This window comes from Sphaerodactylus townsendi, linkage group LG07 (genome assembly GCF_021028975.2).
Source record: "Sphaerodactylus townsendi isolate TG3544 linkage group LG07, MPM_Stown_v2.3, whole genome shotgun sequence".
NCBI lineage: Eukaryota > Metazoa > Chordata > Lepidosauria > Squamata > Sphaerodactylidae > Sphaerodactylus > Sphaerodactylus townsendi.
In genome coordinates this window covers 552431-565000 of record NC_059431.1, presented here as the reverse complement: position 1 = coordinate 565000, position 12570 = coordinate 552431, and the positions used below count along the sequence as shown (strand labels likewise).

Below are 12570 nucleotides of genomic sequence, written 5' to 3'. Positions count from 1 at the left end.
TCTGGGCTCTTCTGACATTCTTATGGTCCCCTTCCTTCACTCGTAGACCACGATTACAAGTTTACTTGTTTCTGTAGGAATTGCTGTAGACATCAGTCAGCTGACAGTGGCATTCCAGCGGCATCTCAAACTGGAATGTGACGTCTTCAGGAAGCTCTCATTTGGACAGTGTAAGGAACCGTGGGAGCACATGAACACAGGAGGCTGCTGTACTCATGACTATTCTTGGCAGACACACAGCTGATGTCATCTCTGAGTACAGAAACCGGAAGGGCAGGATCTCCTTTTTAATGAAGTCTTAATTGCTGCTTGCTGGCCGCCGCTTGTCCTTAGTGTTAAGATCAGTTCACGGCTGTTAAAATCCCAGGAGGCCGGTTGCTCAGGCACCAAAGAATTACGCCGTTTCCTTGGAGGATGTTCTTTCTGTCTGTTGCAATGCAGCTCTTGTTTATTTTGGTGCTCAGACTGAGGGATCAAAATAGTTCAGCCCTCTGTGGAATGGACCTAGTGCCGTTCCGCAGGCCCTGTAAGACAGAACTGTTCCACCAGGCACACGGTTGAAGCAGCAATAGTTGTCTATTCTGATGATCCCCCCCCTCCCTCGCCATCCACGCTGCCACCTCCTCTGTTAGGAGGACCTTTGCTGTCCTCTTCTTTATGGATTTCGTGAGCTCTTTGATAGGGTTTGCCTTTGGTTGAATTGTAAACATAGATTTTAAACTGAGTTACTGTTTTAAAGGTTTATAGTTAACTAGTGGGCCTGGCCACGCGTTGCTGTGGCTGAGTCTGGTGAAGTGGAAAAGAAAGAAAAGGGGAAACGAACGGTGCGAACATGTGGCATTGCACAATGCTTGCAAGGGAGGGGAGGGGCAAGGGATCCCTCACTCCCCTCCCTCTCTCTTGTTTCCTTGCATGGCAACCCGCCTGGTCCCTCCCTAACGTTCCCCTTCCTCTGCTAGGGTGGGTGGGCCATGTGCAGGTGGGCTGGTCCTATCCCTTTCACTCCCTTCCCTTGCAGGCGAATTATCTAGCGTAAAAAAACGCTGGGAGGCATGAGCTACGTTGTGTTCAAATTTCAGAGCGTTTGGCCCAGCAAACCCCCGGACCCTCCCTCACCTTCCCCTTCCTCCGCTAGGGTGGGTGGGTCATGTCCAGATGGTGGACCCCATCCCTTTTACTCCAGATGGCAGTGGTTTGCAAGGAAGGCATGGTTGGTTTCCTTGTATCAGAGGGTGTTGCTTTGACGGCCAGCAGATGGCGCCGTTGCGGAACAGAACTGTGGTTCCAACTGTCACATGTGTGGCATGTACACAATAACTGGCACAATTGTGACATGTACACAACAGGAGCTGTGGAAACAGTATGGAAGCCTGGCCGCACGCGAATGCGACGTCATGTGAAAATTTCAAAGCAATCGGTCCAGTAGTTTGGGAGATTACCTATCAGCAGAAAAACGCACTGATATTTATATATATATAGATTGTATTTTGTCTTGTTTGTGTATTGTTGTGAACTGCCCTGAGCCCGAAAGGGAAGAAATATAGAAATAGAAACCCAATAAAATAAACATTAAATTATCAGTAAATGAGTATATACCTTAATTATCTCTTTTATTCAGGTGAACCAGTGAAAACTTTTTTTCCCTTGACTCTTGTGCTGTACTAGAGACATAAGAAGAAGAGTTTGGATTTATATCCCCCCCTTTCTCTCCTGTAGGAGACTCAAAGGGGCTGACAATCTCCTTGCCCTTCCCCCCTCACAACAAACACCCTGTGAGGTGGGTGGGGCTGAGAGAGCTCCGAGAAGCTGTGACTAGCCCAAGGTCACCCAGCTGGCGTGTGTGGGAGTGCACAGGCTAATCTGAATTCCCCAGATAAGCCTCCACAGCTCAGGCGGCAGAGCTGGGAATCAAACCCGGTTCCTCCAGATTAGATACACGAGCTCTTAACCTCCTACGCCACTGCATAAGGCTTAGTAACCTTCCATGAAGATGTTGAGCGTGTAGAAAATGTTACACAGTGGTGGCCCCACGTCAGCCTGGTGCTATGGTCGAGAGTGGCAGAGTCTAATCTGGTGAATTGGCTTTAATTCTCCACTCCTCCATGTGAGCAGTGAACTCTAATCTGGAGAACCAGGTTTCATTCCCCATTCCACCATGTGAGCGGCGGACTCTAATCTGGTGAATTGAGTTTGCTTCCCTACTCCTCCTCACCTTGGGCCAGTCACGGCTCTCTCCAAACTCTCTCAGCCCCACCTGCCTCACAAGGTGTCTGTTGTGGGGAGAGGAAGGGAAAGGAGTTTGGAAGCCTCTTTGAGTTTCCTTACAGGAGATAAAAGGGAGGGTAGAAAAGTTGACTCTTCTTCTTCACCTCACTTGGGTTTCCATTTGGTGGCCGGGGGTATGTGCGAAGGAGTACGTGGTGTGGGTTAATTCTCATGCATGCCGGAGACCCTCAGTTTCCAAGTCTTTAAGTCTTCTGGAAATGCTGGTGAGACTTGTTTGTTGGGTCTTTGAACAGCTGGAATTATGTAGGGGCATAAGTTGTTCTTAATTTCTCTGGCTTTTAACTTTTAGCCGGTTATAAAGTATGTGTGTGAGAGAGTTTATATATGTAGGAGATTAATACCGGATGGTAATTAGGATATCTCAGCAACGCAGAAGGCCGCACACGGGATGCGATGAAGAACTTAATAAGGCTCTTATAATTAAATGATCGATTAAGCTACACTCTTTATGTATGTATGGAGGATCATAACTGTTTAGAGCAGGTAACATTCTGTTTATAGAACCATTTTAACAGAACTGAATCAAATGATCCCTGGAAGTTGTTTACCATAATAATGTCTATGTAGGATTTGGTGTGCATTATTTTGTTCTCAGCTTTACAGGCTATTCTGAATTAGGTCAGTGTGATCCCATATTGGGGGGGGGGGAGCCTTTGTGAATAATGACAGAGAAGAGTTTCGAACTGGCAATTCCCTGGCTCAGTAGATAGTTTGCAGCCGGTATGCTAGCCCCATTGCATCAGAACTTGTTTAAATGTTCATGTATTTTATTCACACTGCAATTTTCTTCCCAGCGGGAGACTGAAGGCAGCTTAAATTCTTCACCATGCCTCCTTTTTGTCCTTACAACAACCCTGTGGGGTTGGCTGGACTGAGAGTGTGTGGCTGGCCCAGGGTCACCCAGCAAGATTCCTCAGCAGACTGGAGGGTTCACATCTTGGTCTCCAGGATCCTACTGCAACTCTCTAACCACTACACCACGCTGTCTGTCTGCTGCTCACTGGCACAGGGGAGGTGTTTGATCACAATCTTTGTTCTAAAGCAGAGGTGTCCAACTCTGGAGCTTCAGATATTCATGAACTACAATTCCCATCAGCCCCTGCTGGCATGGCCAATTGGCCATGGGAGATGTAAGTGGCCAATTGGCCATGCCAGCAAAGGCTGATGGGAATTGTAGTCCATGAACATCTGAAACCGCCAGAGTTGGACACCCCTGCTCTAAAGTATTCTATCCCGGGGTGGTGTTTGATCACAATCTTTGTTCTAAAGCAGAGGTGTCCAACTATGGAGCTTCAGATGTTCATGAACTACAATTCCCATCAGCCCCTGCTGGCATGGCCAATTGGCCGTGGGAGATGTAAGTGACCAATTGGCCATGCCAGCAAAGGCTGATGGGAATTGTAGTCCATGAACATCTGAAACTGCCAGAGTTGGACACCCCTGCTCTAAAGTATTCCCTCCAGCTGGGTTATTAAGCCTTGGGGGAAGAGCTTGGCCAAAATGTTTTTGCAACTCTTTAAAAAACCTTTTCTGTTGCAGCTGTTCGTGGTCGATGTCCAGACTGGCCAGATTACCAAGATTCCCATCCTGAAGGACCGGGAGCCGGACATGGTCAACCAACAGGGCTGTGGGATTCATGCCATCGAACTGAACCCTTCGAGGACCCTCTTGGCCACCGGAGGCGACAATCCAAACAGCCTGGCGATTTATCGGCTGCCTACGCTTGATCCCGTGTGCGTGGGAGATGTAAGTGACCAAACGGGGGGTCTTCAGGCCTTGCTTAACACTGGGTGTGATACTTTTCTATATCCAATAATTAAGACTCAGGAATTTTTCGAGAGCTTTATTGAATTGTGTTGGGACCTTGGGTTCGAGAAGCCAGAGCCGATGCGCTGTCTTCTGCCCCCAGTGTATCTCTTGAAACATTTGCTCCTTCAGACAATTCCCCCCCCTCCCACCGATTCCCAACAAAATTTGCATAAGAAAAGACAGTGAGAAAGCATCTTCGTTAGAACTCGGAGGCGTGACAGGCTCTCTACTTCCTCCTCCCGGGAAGCAGGAGATAAGGAGAGGGTTTGCATAATTCGCTAATTACAAGCTCAGCAATAGAGAAACCATCTCCAGGCAACTTGATAACAGGGCCAGGGGCGGCCTTGACGCTGGACCTGGGACGCCAGGCCTGACAATCCTACGGCCAATGTTGATATTTTCATGCAGTGCCAGGCAGCTACTGAAGGCTAACTTACCATGCAATCCTAAGGAGGGTTACTCCAGTCTAAATCCATTCATCTCAATAGGCTTAGAGTGGAGTAATTCTGCATAGGGTTGTGCTAGTAGTTGCTTCCCTGGTTACAGTCGTGTAGCATAAGGACGCCCTAATCTAGATGGCCCAAACTAGTCTGATCCCGTCAGATCTCGGAAGCTAAGCAGGATCCGCCCTAGTGGGCACATGTATGGGAGATTGTTATCGCACTGCCTAGTAACTTTCAATGGCTCCAGACCAACCAGCTCTCGGCAGCACAGGGGAACACAAACGGGACCTGACACAGCGAGTATAGTAAATAATAAAAGATTTTATTGGGATGCTGACCTATGTGTCAGCACCTCTGCACCACGGCAGCTGCCACTGCCTAGCAGCTGTACAACAACTTAAATACCCTTTCCCCCGTCGGGAGTCCGGGAGAATACAAGACAGCCTACAACCATTCATTCACAAAATACGTGACAACCAATCATACAGCTACAATACATGGGAACCAATCAAAGTTCGATGGGCTTGAAATTCGCAGCTGGAGTAGGGCAAGGCGATGATGTAGGTACTGGCGGGAAAAGCACAGAGTCCTTTGGGTGCTTGGGGTCAGGAAACAAAACTTAACCCTGGTGGCACCCTTATCTGCCTGCTGGTGGGATTAGGCAGATTGAGGCGCTTCTTCCGGAGTCCTTTTTGTCAACGTCCATTCTGGGTTTTACAACTGAAAGGAACGTGCTCAGGTGGAGCAGGGGTGGAGTCCTGCCTTGGGCCAAGGAGGTTCCATGCAAACACAATTACAAAAGATAACTATAATTCCTACTTTCTATCTAATACAGGGTTGTTCCTACCTATCTTATACGGAAATAAAACATTGTTCCATCTTTACTAAACTCAAGACCAGAAGTGAAATAAAATCACTTCTGGCTCCGCTATCAAGATCACCAAGGAAGTCCAGGGTCGTTATGCAGAGGGAGGCAATGGCGGAAACTCACTCCTGAGAGTGTCTTTTTGCGATAAGGGGCCTCCCAAATGGCCCTAAGGAGCCACGTGGCTTTAGTGTAATAGAACATAAGAACTAGCAACTACTGGACTGCAGGGGCTCAGAGTATCCATCTGCAGTCCAGCATTCTGCTTACTTTCGCAGTGGCCCACCAGGTGCCTTTTTTTTTGGGGAGCTCACATGCAGTGAGGTGAGAAAGCAATGGCCTTCTGCTGCTGCTGCTATACCTTTCCCTGAAGCACCTGGATGCTGCTAAGGCATTTGCAACCTGGAGATCAAGGAGGGATCCAAGATGAAGGTAAAAGCGCATAGATCGACTTCTCCTCCATAAATCTGTTCCAAGGGCCCTTTTAAAGCTATCCCAGGTTAGTGGCCATCACCACCTCCTGTGGCAGCACTTTTTTCTATTCCAAACACCAATGTCACACGTTAGCGTGAGAAGAAGTGTTTTGCCTTTTATTAGTCCTAATTCTTCCCCCAGCATTTTCAATGGATGCCCCCCTGGTTTCTGAAGTATTGTTGTGAAAGAGAAAAAATTTCTCTCTGTCCAACATTCTCTACCCCATGCATAATTTTATAGGACTTCCAATCCTATCCCCCCTCAGACGTCTCCTCTCCAAACTAAAGAGTCCCAAGCTGCAGCCTCTCCTCATAAAGGAAGGTGTTCCCAATCCTCTCAATCATCCTCGTTGCCCTTCTCTGCACTTTTTTCTATCTGCTCTTCCGATATCCTTTTTTTTGAAGATGTGGCAACCAGAACTGAACACAGTACTCCAAGCGCGGTCGCACCACTGCTTTATATAAGGGCAAGACAATCCTTGCAGTTTTATTATCAACTCCTGCTTGCACTGCCACTTACACGGTCAGGAGTTCGAGCCCCTTGTGGGTCAGATATCCTGGCAGCTGGCTCATGGTCAACTCAGCCATCCATCCATTCCTTGGTCAGTAAATAAGTACCTAGCACCGTGGTGGCAAACCTTTGGCACTCCAGATGTTATGGACTACAATTCCCATCAGCCCCTGCCAGCATGGCCAATTGGCCATGCTGGTGGGGGCTGATGGGAATTGTAGTCCATAACATCAGGAGTGCCAAAGGTTCACCACCACTGACCTAGCACATAGCTAGCGGGTGAAGAATAGCCGGGGAAAGCAATGGCAAACTACCCCACAAAAACGGCTTGCCTATGAAATCACTGCTCGCAGTGGTACCCCAGGTTCGAAGACGACCGAAGGGGAAATTATACCTTTAAATGGCCCTAAATAGCCTGAACTTTTCAGATCTCTGAAGCTAAGCAGGATCCGCCCTGGTTAATAAACAGGTGGGAGACCTCCAAGGAAGTCCATGACCGCTATGCAGAGGCAGCCAATGACAAACCACCTCTGAACGTCTCTTGCCTTGAAAACCCAACAGGCTCCCCATGAGCCACGTGCAGTTTGAAGGGGCTTTCCACCACCAGTGTAAGAACGTGAGAACTGACTCTCATGTGGTTGAAACCCTGACTAACCGACTCTTGCACTGCACCAGATTTGATAACATCAGATCTAAATATACCAACTTACATTTTTTCTTCCAATCTGGGCTGCCTGATCTGACTAGGTTATCTCTATTGTTAAACAACTCGGACCCCGGTCTTTGTGAAGAGGAGCAGCAGTGGCGTAGGTGGTTAAGAGCTCGTGTATCTAATCTGGAGGAACCGGGTTTGATTCCCTGCTCTGCCACCTGAGCTGTGGAGGCTGATCTGGGGAATTCAGATTAGCCTGTGCACTCCCACACACGCCAGCTGGGTGACCTTGGGCTAGTCACAGCTTCTCGGAGCTCTCTCAGCCCCACCTACCTCGCAGGGTGTTTGTTGTGAGGGGGGAAGGGTAAGGAGATTGTCAGCCCCTTTGAGTTTCCTGCAGGAGAGAAAGGGGGGATATAAATCCAAACTCTTCTTCTTCTTCATCGCCAATTTCATTGCGGAGATAGTTGAGAGTTCCCAGTAGAACGTATTTGTTGTGCTCCCCGTGGGGCCTTTTATCTATCATGTATGCATGCAATTGTTCCCGATTTATGTAACTCTTTCTGACTATGCCAGTAAAGGCTTATGTGTGTATGTAGAACTGACTCTCATTGGGTATCTTTGGTCGCCTGCTTAGGAACAAATCCACCTATTTGCTTAAGGAAAATACCGAAGAGTTAGTGACATTTGTTGCTCAGCCGAATGAGTGTTTGGCTCAGCGTAGACTTCATTTATTTTTCCTCTTTCTCCCTAGGACGGACACAAAGATTGGATCTTTTCTATTGCGTGGATCAGTGACACCATGGCTGTGTCTGGTAATGTTTACGTTACTGCTTATTGCTTGCTCACTGCGGAAACACTGGTGTGTGTTAAATGCCAGCCTTTTGTCACGGAAGCTCGCAGTGCATCGCAGTAGAGCCTGTAAAATCCTCCTGTACTGTTTATCAGAGCAGGGCCCACAAATTCATTGCATGCGGAATTCACGTAATAATAATTCCTGCCAACCCTCAGCTTCTGGGAGAGTCTGCTCTCAAGAATTAGGCCTCTACAATTCCATTTGTGCAGGGAAACCCAGCCTACTATATTGCAGCGCTGACCAACCCTATATATAGGAGAGCCTACACGCTGGCTAGATTTAACATTATGCCATCCCCACTCCATAGAGGAAGACTCGAGGGTCTACCAAACGATAAGAGGCTTTGCCCCTGCAGTCCAGGGCAGTTGGATTCCATTGCGCACATTCTCCTCCACTGCCCACTTTACCAGAATCCAAGATCCAGCTTATTATTACAAATCATTGACTCTATGAAAACCCTGACAGAACTTGATAAAGTAAATATGCTCTTAAACTGTAATGACCTTGACTGTTGTCTCGCAGTGGCAAAGTTTCTGGCTGAGGTTTGCGAACTGAACTTATGATCCAGTGTGAAGTTTTATCTAGTAATTTTAACTGTATTTATATTGTATGTTCTGTATGCCAATAAAGGCAAATTGAAAATTAGAATTAGGCCTCTATTTGTTGGTAACATCCCCTGCCAGCGTGGTTAAGAGCAGTAGACTCTAATCTGCAGAATGGGGTTTGATTCCCCACTCCTCCACGTGAGCGAAGGACTTCTGTCTGGTGAATCAGATTTGTTTCCCAACTCCTACATTCCTGCTGAGTGACCTTCGGCTAGTCACAGTTCTCTCAGACCTCTATCAGCCCCGCCTACTTCACAAGGTGGGGAGAGGAAGGAAAGGAGTTTGTAAGCCTCTTTGAGTCTCCTTACAGGAGAGAAAGAGGGGTGGGTGGGTTATGAATCCAAACTCCTCCTCTTCTTGGAGCAGCAGTGGCGTAGGAGGTTAAGAGCTCGTGTATCTAATCTGGAGGAACCGGGTTTGATTCCCCGCTCTGCCGCCTGAGCTGTGGAGGCTTATCTGGGGAATTCAGATTAGCCTGTGCACTCCCACACACGCCAGCTGGGTGACCTTGGGCTAGTCACAGCTTCTCGGAGCTCTCTCAGCCCCACCTACCTCACAGCGTGTTTGTTGTGAGGGGGGAAGGGCAACTGGGAAGTTTTGTCAGCTTGCCCTTTGGAGGTCTCCTGCAGGAGTAGGTGTGTGTGTAGATATAAATCCAAAATCCTCCTACTCTCATCCTCCTCCTCCTCCTCCTCCTCCTCCTCCTCCTCCTCCTCCTCCTCCTTCTCCTCCTCCTCCTCCTTCTCCTTCTCCTTCTCCTTCTCCTTCTCCTTCTCCTTCTTCTTCTTCTTCTTCTTCTTCTTCCACCCAACCTTCACTGTATAACTGAAGCATAGCAAGAGTATGATTCTTTCTGAGGTCCCGTTTATTCTATTTTGGCTTTTACCAGGAGAGTTCCTGGTGGATTGTCCCATTGTTCCAGAATACTACAGAGGATGGTGAATCTAACGTGCCTTCTTATGATTCTGGGGGCGGGGGATGGGGGTAAAGGAGCAAGAATCCTGTTCTTCCGCAGGGCCCCTTGAGATCAGGGATTTTCTAGAAAGCTGCACTTTTTATAAGGAACAGCTGCCTGCTAGGTGAGTCTGCAGTACGTCTCTAATCTTGACCAGGTTCCCAGATTTGCTGGTTGTCAAGAGCATCTGAACAGACGAAGAGCTGTTAATATAGACCAGGCTTGGGATATGTCGTATTTTCAATTGTGTGAGTACTGGAAAATAGACACGCTAAAGCTCTGAGCTGCCTGCAATTCCATCGTGCCTGACACGGCGTTCTTGTCATCTGTGGGTGGGTGTAGCGGTGGGAGGGAAGCGCTGTCAAGTCACAGTCGGTGACTTATGGCAACCCTGTAGGGTTTCTCAAGGCATGTAGGAATGTCGTGTCTCTGAGCAGCAGTGGCGCAGGAGGTTAAGAGCTGGTGTATCTAATCTGGAGGAACCGGGTTTGATTCCCAGCTCTGCCGCCTGAGCTGTGGAGGCTTCTCTGGGGAATTCAGATTAGCCTGTACACTCCCACGCACGCCAGCTGGGTGACCTTGGGCTAGTCACAGCTTCTCGGAGCTCTCTCAGCCCCACCCACCTCACAGGGTGTTTGTTGTGAGGGGGGAAGGGAAAGGAGATTGTCAGCCCCTTTGAGTCTCCTGCAGGCGAGAAAGGGGGATATATATCCAACCTCCTCCCTCCCTCCCTCCCTCCCTCCCTCCTCCCTCCTCCTCTTTCTTTTCTTCTTTCTCTTTCTTTCTTTCTTCTTCTTCTTCTTCTTCTTCTTCTTCTTCCTCTTCCTCTTCTTCTTCTTCTGCACTGTTGGCACTCTCACTTGGGAAACCATGCCTTTTATGTTGTGTCTACGTCAGTCTCCGGTGGGGCTGTTGTATTTCCTTCTCTTGCTTCCCTGTGTTGTTAACTGATATGTAAAAAAAATACCGAGCTGCAGCACTCTTGGAGGGATTTCAAACAGTGAAATTTTTGCCAGCCAAGCCGAATGCTCCCTAACATGTTCATTTTGTGGGCACGACCAACTGCACAGGAGTCAAACTTGCAGCCCTCCAGATGTTATGAACTACAGTTCCCATCATCCCCTGCCAGCATGATGCTGGCAGGGGATGATGGGAATTGTAGTCCATAACATCTGGAGGGCCGCGAGGTTGACGGTCTAGTCCAACTGATAGAATGAGCCCTTTGCAAGTTCTGTTCCCCTTGCTGTTCTGGAGTCGGACTTCTCTTTCTGAGGCTTCCCTGTGTCGGGAGGTTTTCCTGGCTTATTCAGCAGGAGGCAGGTGTGGAATAGGCTGTGGCTCAGTGGCAGAGCGTCACGCATTGCACACAGAAGGTGCCAGGTTCAATCCCCTGCATCTCCAGGAGTAGCAGCAGTGGCGTAGGAGGTTAAGAGCTCGTATATCTAATCTGGAGGAACCAGGTTTGATTCCCAGCTCTGCCGCCTGAGCTGTGGAGGCTTTTCTGGGGAATTCAGACTATCCTGTGCACTCCCACACACGCCAGCTGGGTGACCTTGGGCTAGTCACAGCTTCTTGGAGCTCTCTCAGCCCCACCCACCTCACAGTGTGTTTGTTGTGAGGGGGGAAGGGCAAGGAGATTGTAAGCCCCTTTGAGTCTCCTGCAGGTGAGAAAGGGGGGATATAAATCCAAATCCAAAGGGGGGATATAAATCCTCCTTCTTCTTCTTCCTCCTTGTCCTCGTCCTCGTCCTCGTCCTCCTCCTCCTCGTCCTCGTCCTCCTCGTCGTCGTCGTCGTCATCGTCCTCCTCCTCCTCCTCCTTCTTCTTCTTCTTCCAGTTAAAGACAGTAGTTGAGGTGAAAGATCTCCGCCTGTAGAGAAGCTACCTTGTCAGTCAGTGCTAACTTTGGTGGACCACGGTTTGATTTAGGATTTAGGCAGTTGGATGTGTCCAGATCTGGGTTAGGGTAACGAACATGGAGTCACTAGGGTGTTGTGGGTTTTCCGGGCTGCATGGCCATGTTCCAGTAGCATTTTCTCCTGATGTTTTCCTTGCATCTGTTCCTGGCATCTTCAGAGGATCTGATGGCAATAAAGCCTGTGGAATGTCCAGGGTGGGAGAAAGAACCATTTGCAGTGGTTAACGAGTGTTAAGGGTGCAGTTTGCAAGGGTCATTTGCATGCGTTAGGTGGAATCCACCCATTTTAGCATAAGTATGTAACACTGAAGTTGCATAATCAATTAGTGAGGGCATCTGCATAGCAGTTGCCTGGCATTTTAATCTATTTGATTGCTTCCTGCAGAGAGACATCCTGTGTCTGGGTGGTATTCACTAACTATTGTCTTGATTCTAGTGTTTTTATGTTCTGGTAGCCAAATAACAACTCGGAAAACCCACAACACCCTAGTGATTCCGGCTGTGAAAACCTTTGACAATACATGGAACATGGAGTCCTTGGCCCTTCTTTCTTAGGGGCATGTTTAGTCTTGCTAGAGGAATTTGGCAGTGGTCTGTCTGTCTGTCTGTCTGTCTGTCTGTCTGTCTGTCTGTCTGTCTGTCTGTCTGTCTGTCTGTCTGTCTGTCTGTCTGTGTTAATGCATTCTGGGTTATGTTCTCTGTACAGGCTCCCGAGATGGGTCGATGGGGCTGTGGGAAGTGACGGACGAAGTCCTAGCCAAGAGCGACGCGAGACGGAACTTGTCCCGAGTTCCGGTCTATGCTCACATAACACACAAGGCACTAAAGGACATCCCCAAGGAGAACACGAATCCAGACAACTGCAAGGTCCGGGCGCTTGCCTTCAACAACAGGAACAAGGTCAGAGAAGATAAATGGGCACACATGGGAGTAAAATTGTACTCTTCCCTCCTGCTGAAGCTGGAAGCAGAGTAAGGTGGAAATAAAAATTAAAGTGGCTGCCTGATAGAAAAGCTGCAGTTTTGCTTACACCCATTTCCTTCCTGCTGAGAGGGTTATAATAATCACATCTTAATTCAAAGATTCGAGTAGTGAGTCATGATTCTTGTAGAGCACCAAGAAGGGTTAGCATAATTAGCAATAATAATAATAATTAAAGTGTGTATCCTGCCTTCTAAGGGCCCAAAGGTGGCTAAC

General features: G+C 48.3%; 1 protein-coding gene across 1 annotated transcript in view; it reads left to right on the top strand.

Moving 5' to 3' along the window:
* DCAF12 (DDB1 and CUL4 associated factor 12) overlaps nucleotides 1-12363 on the top strand; it is a 20928-nt gene extending 8565 nt beyond the window's left edge. The window contains exons 3-5 of the mRNA XM_048503796.1: nucleotides 3826-4032; nucleotides 7794-7854; nucleotides 12080-12363. Coding sequence (XP_048359753.1) covers nucleotides 3826-4032; nucleotides 7794-7854; nucleotides 12080-12348 — 537 coding nt within the window. The 3' untranslated portion in view covers nucleotides 12349-12363. The remainder of the gene's footprint in view (nucleotides 1-3825; nucleotides 4033-7793; nucleotides 7855-12079) is intronic.
* The last annotated feature ends 207 nt before the right edge of the window (nucleotides 12364-12570 follow it).